This window comes from Andrographis paniculata, unplaced genomic scaffold, assembly GCF_009805555.1.
Source record: "Andrographis paniculata isolate CXL003 unplaced genomic scaffold, ASM980555v1 Contig62END, whole genome shotgun sequence".
Classification (NCBI taxonomy): Eukaryota; Viridiplantae; Streptophyta; class Magnoliopsida; order Lamiales; family Acanthaceae; genus Andrographis; species Andrographis paniculata.
In genome coordinates this window covers 6,109,499-6,122,510 of record NW_026137598.1, presented here as the reverse complement: position 1 = coordinate 6,122,510, position 13,012 = coordinate 6,109,499, and the positions used below count along the sequence as shown (strand labels likewise).

General features: G+C 27.1%; 3 protein-coding genes across 3 annotated transcripts; 1 reads left to right on the top strand and 2 right to left on the bottom strand.

Moving 5' to 3' along the window:
* Positions 1-3,994: 3,994 nt before the first annotated feature.
* LOC127261191 (uncharacterized) lies at positions 3,995-5,055 on the top strand. The gene has a single exon (XM_051289427.1). The coding sequence runs from the start codon at positions 4,060-4,062 to the stop codon at positions 4,903-4,905; it is 846 nt and encodes a 281-aa protein (XP_051145384.1). The 5' UTR covers positions 3,995-4,059; the 3' UTR covers positions 4,906-5,055.
* A 708-nt stretch (positions 5,056-5,763) lies between these two features.
* Positions 5,764-6,916, bottom strand: LOC127260453 (uncharacterized). The gene is made up of 2 exons (XM_051288185.1): positions 6,611-6,916; positions 5,764-6,234 (listed from the first exon to the last, which is right to left on the bottom strand). The coding sequence occupies exons 1-2, from the start codon at positions 6,914-6,916 to the stop codon at positions 5,764-5,766; spliced, it is 777 nt and encodes a 258-aa protein (XP_051144142.1).
* A 2,874-nt stretch (positions 6,917-9,790) lies between these two features.
* LOC127261174 (uncharacterized) lies at positions 9,791-11,073 on the bottom strand. The gene is made up of 2 exons (XM_051289403.1): positions 10,754-11,073; positions 9,791-10,364 (listed from the first exon to the last, which is right to left on the bottom strand). Exons 1-2 carry the CDS (start codon positions 11,063-11,065, stop codon positions 9,894-9,896), a joined length of 783 nt encoding a protein of 260 aa, XP_051145360.1. The 5' UTR covers positions 11,066-11,073; the 3' UTR covers positions 9,791-9,893.
* Between the last annotated feature and the right edge of the window lie 1,939 nt (positions 11,074-13,012).

The window sequence follows — 13,012 nt, the reverse complement described above, 5'->3', positions numbered from 1 at the left end:
GTAGAGGGGGTGGGGTGGGGTAGGGGTCCGCTGTAGTGCAGGAGGTGTAAAGGTGAAGAGAAGGGGACAAAAAGTGGACTACTCGGACTGGTTTCAGTGTCGATTCACAGTGCCAAAGACCAGACAGCACATATGTTGTAATGAAATGAAAGTATATAAATAAAGATGTGTATATATAGACATAATCTGCCCATGCCCAAAATAATTGTGCTAATAGGGAGGGAGACCATAAATAGAAAAAGAAACTAACTTGCAGATCATAATGTACAAATATGGTGAGAAAATAAAAATAAAGATGGAAAGTGAATGTGACCTTAAATAAATTTCAAGAATTTGATCCTCCTACATTTATTGTGGGTTGTCCAAGTTGTTGGAAATGGAGGTTTCATAGATAACCTCCATAAACTTGCCACAAGTGACAGTTGATTTATTCCATATATAAAATTATTAATTAATAGTGTCAAAATTTCAACAATATCGCCCTAAATAGAGTTTAAAGTTTTGTTTACCCAACACACTTACACTATTTATTTTTCAAAAAATATCACATCAAATATATATATATATTTTTCACAAAACATCAAATCAAATACTAGTATTTTTATTTTTCCAAAATTTCAAAAACCTCCAAAAACCTTTATCTAAACAAAACTTAAATGAGTGGCTTTATTAGTACAATCTAACTACAAAATTCAACACCGTGCTGATTTGTTACGATAATTTTGTAAAATACTCTCTCCGTCCACTTACAATATTTACATTTATTTTTGACGCGAGGTGTTTAAAAAATAATACTATTTTAATTATAGTGAGTAGTTAAAAGTAGTGTAATGACATTTTTGTCTTTATTTTTTATGTAAAAGTAACAATATGATGTAAAATAAGGGGTATTTGTGAAAAAAAAAATAAGGTATTTAATGAAACGTAAAAACTTTGTAATTGAACGTCCCAAAATATAAATACGTATATTTTATAGGAGGACAGAGAGAGTATAATATATCGTGTATATATATATATATATTTCACAAAATGTCAAATCAATTTTTTTTTAATAAAATGTTATGTTATATAGTATTTTAAAAATAAAAATTAAAAATTAAACTTTGTATGCAAAGGGAGATCATTCGCCGTGGGGTGAATGAAAAATTAAAAATTGTTTAGAATGTGTAAGTGGATAAGAATTAAGAATGTTCTAAATTATGGTTTGTCTGCTGAGTTTAGGACAAAAGGGATAGTCTGGAAAAGGAATTAATGTACACCTATGGTTAATGTTTTTTTTTTATTTTTTATATTATTATTATCTAATTTTTTCAAATTTTATATTTAATAGAGTAATTATCTTTATATTAAAAATATGAAATACCTATAGAGAGAGGATGGCTTTGCAAGGTATTAGGCATCTCATGAGTCATCTCGTCACATGCAAATCTTAGTTGAGAAAATATATATACATATATATATATATGTAAGTATATATTATTCTAGGGTGTGTTTCTTTGACATCAAACTTCAGTTATCTATTATTTGGGCTATATATTCCATCGTACATTATTTTAATATCAAATTTAAATTAATTTTTTTAAAAATTTATTAAAAAAAATATACCATTATGGACAAATCGGAGTTATGCACGAGCGATACAATTTTATACTGATTTGATTAAATTATCATGATGTCGATTTGATTCAGTTAATATATATATATACACACACGTGATAGACAATATATAAATAACAATACATGATAATATAATACTTCATATGTCCCAAATAAGGTGCAATATTTGTTTTTTGCACGGGTTTTTAAGTGGTTAATATTAAATAGGATAATTTAAAAATTAGGTGATATGATGGAGAGAGAAATGTATATTTTATTTTTTTTATTTGGATGATGTGAGGGGATAAAGTATGGGGTAAATATTAAGTATAATTAATTATTTCCTATTTTGGAAATGTTGCAGAGTGTTCGAGACATACAGAAAAGGAAATGTTCGCAATGTGTTTAGGACGAAGGGAGTACAATATATCATACATATTCTGACAGCACATAATAATACAATATAATACTGTATATTATTGATTTTCAGCCCAATGAGTATATATATAACACAAGTGAATATATTTGTGATGTCGACAGTAATTTGCAAAATGAATTGGGCCCAAGTGGCCCACAAAAGCCCATCAGGCCCAACAATTAAAGTTTATTTTGTTCAAACATTAAGGGCCTATTGGGTTGTAAATTAATGATATTAGTTTAAAGTTCGATTTATTAATATATTTTTTTATTAAAAATAATTTAAAGCATGTTTCAAAAATAATAATAAGTGAATTTTTTTAAAAAAATTAAAATGAACATTATTGAAATTATAATCCCAATTGTAGAGTCCAAACAATGGGGTTTGTTTCGTTTGACCAAAATCTCAGGTTTCACTACTTAGATTATCCGATTTCTCGAATTTTCTTCTAAAATATCTCATCATACATTATTTTAATACCAAATTTTTTCAAATCTATCAAAAAAAAACATACCCAATATCCTAAAAAAATGAGTCCATTTTAAAAAGAAAATTGTATCTATCTTACCATATGACTTGTTCACCCAATAAGCATTCCCAATACATGGAATCAACATTATATGTAAAATATTAATTTTATATTATTAATACAATTTTTTAAAATTTTATGAAAAAAAAAAAAAAACTAAGATACTAAATAAATACATCTCTTATGTTTGTTTATGCTTTTAGTGTTTTAACTTTTAATTGTTACTCGAGTACTTTTAAGAAAAAAAATAAATTAAATATTTTGAATATTGTAATACTATAATTTAGTAGACAAATATAATAGAGTAAAATATATTCTACTTTAGAACCAAATGCTTCATGTTCCTTCGATAACGATATATTTTACTATTTTTTATTATTCCAAGAAAAAATTAATTTTTTTTAGTAAGTATAAATTATGCTATATAATACAAATATCATATATATATATATATAAATCATTATTCTCACAATAACTTTATACTATCATAGGAATAAAATAATTTTTATATACAAAATTATTACTAACTATTATTAAAATATAATATTTATTAAACTTCTAAACTTTTAACAAAATTAAAATAAATTTACTTATATTATATCCATATAAAATTACTTATTATAGTTTTGCCATATGACATTAAAATGTTAAATTTATAACAATAATTATCACTTGGTTTACAATAGTTTCACATTTAATATTACAAACAAAATGTAGATATATGACTTTGGTATTTATTTTGTTCATTTTTTTTCTTTTTATTCAAGTATTTTGTGTGTGTGTGTGAAATTAAATTTTTTTTTCTTATAAAACATCATATTTAAAGATACCATTAGACAAACTTATGATATTTAGATTGAATATATATATATATATATTACAACAAAATTTAATGAAATATAAATAATACTAACCTCATTCCACTTAAATAATTATTTTTTATTAATAGTCTATTTGTCTTTGCACAATAATGAAATTTATTATTTTTTATTTGTATATTTTCTTAATTTACCATAAAATATGTTGAAGAACTTTCTATATAACTATAATACCAAAAAAAATGTAACATTTCACTAAAATAGTCATTAATTTTAATTTCATTTTATATATATATATATTTTTTTTTCTTAATTTCCTATAAAATTCTTAAAGATGGAATATAAATTATAGTTATACAATATTTAGAAAACGACCCATTAAAAATCGGATCTCATCACATAAACATCAATTAGTCAAATAATACTTATTAGTAGTATGTTAGGCTTAGGCACCCCTAACGCTTATTTATTACTATAACAGTACTGAGTCAACCATTCAGATATAACATTAAAATTAAATTAAAAATAAAAAATTTAAAATAGACACACTAAACAGTTCTCACTGCCTTCATTATAAATACACATCAAATTAGGGCACAAAAAATAAAATTAAATCAATTAACCATACAAATATGAACAAAGAAGACGACGACCGCCACCACCACCCCCGCCGGCGGCAGAGCCGCCTGAGGGCGGCGATGGATCTCGCCGCCAATCCAAAGGTCTACGGCGTCGTCGTCCTCCTCATCCTCTCCTTCATCCTCGGCTTCCTCTACCGCGACAATTACTCCCAGGCGCCGCTCCTCCTCTCCGCCGCCACCGTCACGGCGGCGGACGCCGAGCTACACCACAAATTCCCCACCAAATGCGCGGAGGCGGTGCCGCCGGCGAAGGTCCGCGAAACGATCATCCAAAACGTGTTCCACGGCGAGTCGCCGTGGACCGGATTCCCGCCGGCGCACGCGAAGCCGCTGCTGCTGGAGAAATTCGCCGTGGGGTGGGGGTCGAACGCCGCCGTGTTCGAGCGGCTGATCCGACGGGTCCGGCCGAGGACGATCATCGAGGTCGGGACGTATCTGGGAGCGTCGGCGATCCACATGGCCGGAATTGCAGAAAAATTAGGGCTGGAGGGCGTCCAGATCCTGTGCATCGACGATTTCCGGGGATGGCCGGCGCACGCCGACGCCGGAAAAGTGATGGAGATGGTGAACGGCGACACGATGCTGCTGTACCAGTTCATGCAGAACGTGGCGGCGGCGAACGCGACGGAGTCGGTGGTGTACCTGCCGTTCTCGACGACGACGGCGATGAACGGGCTGTGCTCGTGGGGGGTTTACGGCGACCTGGTGGAGATCGACGCCGACCACGAGTTCCACTCGGCGTGGGTCGACATTAACAACGGCTACAGGGTTGTACGGAAGCCCGGGGGGGTGATGTTCGGGCATGATTATAAGTGGGAGGGGGTGAGGAGGGCCGTGCACTTGTTTGCGCGGCTCCATGGACTCGGGGTCCGGAGGGACGGGGAGCACTGGGTTTTGTATTGATATTGATATTTTCTTCAATATTATTATTATTATTATTATATAATTAATTAATTAGATTTAATTACGGGTTAATTGGTCTGTTTTGATCCGTTAGTTTCGCACGTGTGCGCTTCTTTTGCGTATTTTTGTAGTTAATTTTGGGCATTTTAACTAAGCATATTTACATCCATGTCTTTGATTTTTTTATTATTTTTTAAAAAAATTATGCAAAAATTATTTCTGAATATGCGAATTTTAGGTTCGTACATTGAATGCGAATTTTAATAAATATAATAATATATTAATTGATTATGACATAAAATAAGAGTATTTTAAGAAGTATATTATTGAATTAATGGCTGTAAAAAAATATATAAACAATTATATGAGTAATTGTGACATAATTGTAAAGTATAAATTTAAAAATATGTAAGAAAAAAACTTTTTTTTATAAATGGACAAATATGAAAAAAAATAAGCATAAAATTAGCGGGTTGGGGAAGTATATATTATTTGTAGGGTAAATTTATTTTTGGATACGATTTAATGTTAATAAATTTTATTATTGTAATAAGCATATAATATATTTGATTTGACTTTCTAACTCAAATTAATAAGTTCACGTTAAATTTATATATTATTTTATTTTATAAAATATTATTTTAAAAAATTAATTGTAAAATTCAAACTTATATCAAAACCAAGCAAAATACTTCTAATACGTATATCTTAAATCAATTAATAGAGCAATACAAACAATCTTTATTGCTTAAATTTAAAATGTTTGAAAATACAACTATAGTGAAGTTTCACGATGTATTAATGGAAATATAGAACATTTTAGGACAACAAGTTCTAATGTTCTATTGCATCGATAATCTAAAAAATATATGGAATTAAAGCTTTTACACTGTTTGAAAAATTCTCAAAATTTAAAAGATACCATTTTCGAGTGGAATAACTCCTCCGAAATAAATATATAATATCTAGGATAACCCCCATGAATGCGAAGATCGTTTGTGCGATAAATGCTATTCCTACGAAAGTCAAGATTTCAAAAAAATAATGAGGGCATATAATTAAATTGAATAGGCCACCTTTTGGAATTTTGTAGTCTTTTTCGCCCTTTCGTCGTAACTTAGATAAAAGGAAATGGTGGTAAAAATTACCACAATTTCCCACCACAAACAATAAAATACCAACATATTTTAGATCAATGGAAGGCTTCGAAAATCCTCGAATATGGTGTTGAAAATAATTTAGACCTCCAAAAAATACGAGATAAGAATTTGACACTAGAACTGCAGTGTCAAGGGCTATATCACCGCTAAATTTGTGAATGAATAATACCTGCAGAACATTAAAAAAAAAGACATAAAAATCTTGAAAATTTAAAAAAATGTAAACCACAGTGTATTTTAATCTCAATAAGAGTTGAACATTTTTTTTTTTTTTTAATATATATATAGAGTTGTTAAATGAATCAATCAAGCTCGAGAATTTATTGTTCGATCTCGACTCAAATATATTGTCGGTACATAATCGATTTGGTTCGTTTAGTATTCTAGTTAAAATAGTGAGTCAAGGTTAGCTCGTAAAATTCGAATTTAGGCTTGTTCAATTCTTTTATAACAATGAACAAAGCAAATTTAAATTTTAAGAATCCAGTTTTTATTTTTTATTTTTGCCAATAAAAATAAATGAAGATTTAATGTGAAGTAAAAACCTCAAAAAGTCTTTTGAGCAAATGAATGGTGAGAGCCGACTTGAGGAGCAGAAATCGAATTCCGGCGCCGGGAAACAGCCGGAAAGAATAAACCGACAGAACCAGCGCCGGAGTGTAGATTATCAGCATCCCGATTCTGCTCGGAATTAAATTCCGGCGGCCGGATTTCATTAACTTGGTGTACTGGAGAGTCTTTCCGGCGAACTTGGACACCCCCATGAAGACGACGGCCAGAAACGACGCCGCATAAAAACCTCGTACGTAGGCCGACGACGACTCTTCGTGTAAGAAACTTTCCACCACCATCTTTGATTAAAGCCCGACACTGATTCTGATTTAACTTGCCTGAATATTATATATATTATATATACATATACATATAAGAATACTTTATTCTTTTTTAGGGTGTGTTTGTTCGGGGGTTTGGATTTTAAGTTGGGATTTGAATAGTAAAAATTTTGAATTTGAATAGTTGTATGATGTGATATAAATATGTGTTGATGTGATGTTTTGAATGTAAAATTGATTTTTAATATAATATAAAAAATAAAATATAGGTGTTTGATTTGATATTTTTGAGGGAAAAAAATGAGATGAATGGTGAAAATTTAATTTAATCCCCCAAACAAACAAACCCTTACTTTCCTTTCGTTCTCAAATTTTTTTTTCATTTTTTTTATTTTGTCGTAAAATTCACCTTATTACTTTAAAGGTGCAAATCAAGTCCCATATTAAAAATTGAGTAGAAAAATTCACACATAAACTCAACTCAACTCAACTAATACGAGATCTTTTTAAGAAAGTCAAATAAACAAATCAAGTTAAATCCAAAGTACAATATCATATTAATATTTAGTTGACCAATCCCAACAGTGTTACTATATTTGAAAAAGTTAAAAAATCAATATATAATTATTATCCTTAACTCAAACACTTATTTACAATCAATATCACTACTTTTATTACATTCGCTCTCATCGTTCTTTCAAATTTTTAACTAAAATTTCAAAAATATCCACAACGACCGGTTTATTTTTTTTATTTTTTAAATTTCTGCTTCAACTTCAAATGATCTAATTTTTTAGGACGGTGGGTAATTATATATTAATATCAAACTACCCTTATCGTTTTTCTAAATTATAAATATACTATTATACGTATAATTAATTTAGACAAAATTAAATGGTAAAAATATCAAAATTTCTTACCAATTTTTATTAATTATTAAAATACTATTATTTTTTAATATATTACAAAATTTCAAAAAATCATTTGAAATGATACGGATGAAGTATTTGTTTGTTGAACATCGTGTTTATTTAGAATTTGTTTGATTGTAATTTGAAATTAATTTGAAATAAAATATTAAATTTATTTTTTATTTAAATGAAATTTTAACTGCATAAAAAAATAAATCGTATTAATTTCAATTTAAAATTCCAAAAGAATAAATCTTGTAAATCAAATAGTTAAATATTCTCCTTGAAGATTATGTTCAATAATAATTGTACTACGGTGTAAATTATTGTCATGCTATATTTATATTATATTATCATAAATTAAGTATTATTAATTTATATTCTACGTATTGTCTATTAATTATTAAAATGTTTTTTTTTTTTTTTTTTGCATCATATTGAATAATTTTATTCCACACACAGCTAGCTAGGCTTCTTAAAACTTAGTTTTAAGTAAAATGGTGAAATGTTTGATTGTGGGGTAAATAAACAATTTTACTAAGTTACAGTACACTTTATAAATAATGCATTTACTTTGCCAACCCTAAATTAGTCTATAGTTTAAATGAATTTAGTTTCTTTAGTTTTCATAGGTTCAACTTTCCGTAAAAAATTTAAATTTCTATCATACTATAATATTAAGTGTGTGTTTTTTATGTGTTTATTTATTTTATTTTATTTTGTTCTTTTAAAATTTTTAAGTGATAATAATATATTGCTATGCTTATATTGTTTCGGAAATATGAATATAATACGTGATAATTTTTAAATGAAAATAAGAGAACATCAATGAAAACACAAAATAATTTTATATAAAAATATATTATTTTGGCATTTAAAATATCGTATTTAAATTACTATTTAAATTTAAATTCAAAACTGTATGGTGTGTTTACCTGAATTTTTTTTTTTAAAAAAATAATTTTTAATTTAAATATTGAGTTGAATGTAGTGCTTCGTACGTAACAATAAATAACAATAAAACAAAATTAAATAAATAACACCAAATAAACATGTTTGACTTGTACTTATTTTTTAATCCCAATAATTTTTTATTTTTTTGATGATTTTAATAAAAATATATTATTATTATTTATTATTTTTTTATTTATAATGTGAGAATTCGCAGTCGTTACCCGCTTCTCGATCGAATCTAATACCCTGCCAATTAGGCTCAACAGACAAATATATATAATAAGTATGATTAAATATAATAAATTTTTATAATTTGGATTTTGATTTGAGATTTGAATAGTAAAAATTTTGAATTTGAATAGTTGTATGATGTGATATAAATAGGTGTTGATGTGATATTTTGAATGTAAAATTTATTTTTAGTATAATATAAAAAATAAAAAATAGGTATTTGATTTGATATTTTCTTGAAAAAAAAAAAAATGAATAGTAGAAATCCAAACAAATCCCTCAAACAAACACTTGTGTGTTTCAATTGCTAATTTTTTATTTGTGGGATTTGTTATTGGGTTGGAAGAAAACAATTTTTTCTTTCTCTTATGAAGTAAATAATTATTGAATATAATACTTGTATTTGGCATGAAAATAAGTATATATATATATATTTTTTTTTAAATGACTAGACTAGACTATAAAGTAAAAATAAAATAGAACAAGGCCTTAAATTTATAATATGTGTAAAATGTATTTTGGAAGTGCCCTTTAATTTTATATTGTTTTAATTATCATAAAATTTGAATTTAAAATAAATATTTGACAAACATAAGTAAAAAATTTGATCTCTCCTCAATTATTTATATATTTTATATTGTCGTTTATTTATTTAAATTATGAGCCATATTGAGTATATAATATAAGCTAGGCATATGGTACAACTTTGAATGTTAATAAATTTCATTATTGTAATAACCATATCTTAAATAAATTAATAGAACAATACAAACAATCTTTATTGCTTAATTTAAAATATTTGAAAATACAATTATCGCAAAGATTCTCGATGCACTATTACATAATATAAAATACTTTAGGACAACGAATCATAATATCGTATTGCCTTGTTCGATCATCTAAAAGATATACGGAATCAAAGCTTTTACATTATTTGGAAAGTCCTCAAATTTGGAAAGATACCATTTTCGAGTGGTATAACTCCTCCCAAATAAACATATAATATCTCCTATAGTCCCCATTACTGCAAAAAATGTTTGTGCGATAAATGCAATTCCGATGAAAGTTAAGATTTCACAGAAATAATGAGGACATATAACTAAATTAAATAGGCCGCCTTGTGGAATTTTGTATTCTTTTTCGCCCTCCCGTCGAAGCTTAGAGAGAAGATAATGGTGGTAAAAATTACCGTAGTTTCCCACCACAAACAATAAAGCTCCAACATATTTGAGATCAATTGAAGGTTCCGGAAATCTTTGAATTCGGTGTTGAAAATAATTCATACCTCCGAAAAATATGATATAAGAAATCGAGACAAGAATTGCAGTATTTAGAACCATAGCACCGCTAAATTTGTGAATGAATAAAACCTGTCGAATAGAACAGAAGATAGAACAATAATTTTTAACTTTATGATTTGAACAATTCAAATGAAACGATTTTATATCACACATTTTTTAAATATATTTATTTTATTTAAAAAAAGCAATTATATATATACTCCCTCTGTCCCATCCGAAATTAAACATTTTGATTAGGGAAACGGTATTTAAGGTGATGATGTTTAATTAGTTAATAATAATTAGTAATATTTACTTCAAATTCACCAATTATGATAATAAATTTGATCGAAGGGTGATAATAATAAATATTATTTACTTCAAATTAAAATTTTACCAATAAAAAGTGAAATAAAAAATTCCAATCTTGAAAGAAACACGGCGGTGATAATAAAAGAGAAGCAGTAGAAGGAATTAACCTCGAAGAGTCTTTTGAGCAAATGAATGGTGAGAGCCGATTTGAGGAGCAGAAAACGAATTCCGGCGCCGGGAAACAGCCAGAACGAAGAAACCGACAGAACCAGTGCCGGAAAGTAGAATATCAGCATCCCGACTTTGCTCGGAATCAGATTCCGGCGGCCGGATTTCAATAACTTGGCGTACTGGAGATTGTTGCCGGCGAACTCCGACACGGCAATAGCGACGAAGGCCAGAAACGACGCCGCATAAAAAACTCGTACGTAGGGCGACGACGGCTCTTCGTGTAAGAAACTTTCCACCACCATCGTCATATCTTCAATTTTGCAGGATATCGATTTTCATTATACTTCCATATATATATATATATATATCATACTCCCTTTCTCCTGTATCTATTTATTCATTTATTTTTTTACGTAAAATTTTAAAAATATTAGTATTATATTGAGATATAGTAAAAATAAATGTAAAAAAAATCTAAAATATTGCATTATATGATATAAAGAAATAATATTTGTGTAATATATATTATAAATTAAAAGAGTATTTGTAATGTTAGCTAATAGTACGTTACTAAATATACTCCCTCCATCCCATAACAAAATATCTATTTTTCCATTTTAATCGGTCCCATAACAAAGTATCAATTTTCTTTTTTAGTAATAAATTATATATATAAATGAATTTTGATTCAAATTTATTGTTACTTGATATATAATATAAATATATATTAGTTTCATATTGAAAAGCGAAATTATTTTTTTATTATAATATAATAATAAATATTTAATTTGATTTTTATAAGTATATAAATGGAATAATGAAAATTTTCAAAAATCCACGAAGTTGAATTTCTATAAAAAATAAATAAATAAATAAAATATGTGGATAAACCCAAAATTATTTTTTATATATATTGTTGAATGCCTAAGCGGAAAAGAGATGGGGACTTGTAGATCCCCTTATTGCGGGTCAACAAATTTTAAATTTAACTTTGAAGTTATCAAATACTCGCTATAAAATTATTTTTACTTTTTTATTATTATTAAATAATTGTCACTATTTTTTACACTAATACATTTATAGTAAAAAAATCTTTTATTCATATTTTTTTATCTACTACCAATATAATATCAATATTTCTTAAATATCTTGTCAAACACAACTCAGACTATAGTTTTAAAACAGAGAGACTAGTATAAAAATAAAATGGAAATCTTTTATATAATTGGGTATGTTCTCTTGCGCTGTTTTATAATTCGATTTTCCAAAAATAATAATATAAAATATTTTAAAAAAAGAAAAAAATAAGAAGAAGAAAAAACTTTAAATATTTGTTATAAAAAATCAAATATTCGATTTAAAATAATACTTATATTTTATATATTTTTTACACAAATTTTCATACCACATTATGAACGGAGGAGCCAGCAATATTTTAAGTGATGAATACATTTTAGATACATAATTTAAAATAAAATTAAATACTAACAGAAACTCTTATTCATATTTTAATTAATATAAGATAATAATTTTATTATTAACATTATATCATACATTAGATATAAATTTATAAACATGTAAATGTAAAGTAGAACTAATAGTACATATTAATATTTTATATAAGATGTGTTATATACTACTATATTTTTATATGTAGGAATTTCTATGTAACTTTCTAATACAAGCAAAAAATTAGTAGGAATTTTCTATGTAACTTTTCCATTTTAAATAATAATAACGATAATAATAGTTATATTGATCCTCTCATTCCAAATAAATTTTTAAAAGAAATTAAACTACTTCTTCCGTCCCATAACAAAGTATCCATTTTTCCATTTTAGTCCGTCTCATAATAAAATATTTTTTTTTAGTAACTGTACTATTTACCTAACATTACAAATACCCTTACGACTTACAATATATTACACAAATGTCATTATCTTTGTATTACACATACTAATAAGGTTATTTTAGTCATTTCTACTGTATGAATACTACTTCCAAAAATAATACTAATATTTTTAAAACTACGTGTATAAAGCAAATAGATATTCATTTATGGACGAAGCGAGTATTTAGTTTGAATTAAAGATATGAAGCAAATTGGACCAATCAAGTTTAATTTTAATTGAGGATTAGGTTAAACAGACTATTACTATAAAGGCAGGCTAAGTTTAAACAACAGTTTAGAAAATTTTATTATTTTTTTTAAATAATAAAAAATGAAGTATTTAATATTATAATTTATTTTTAAA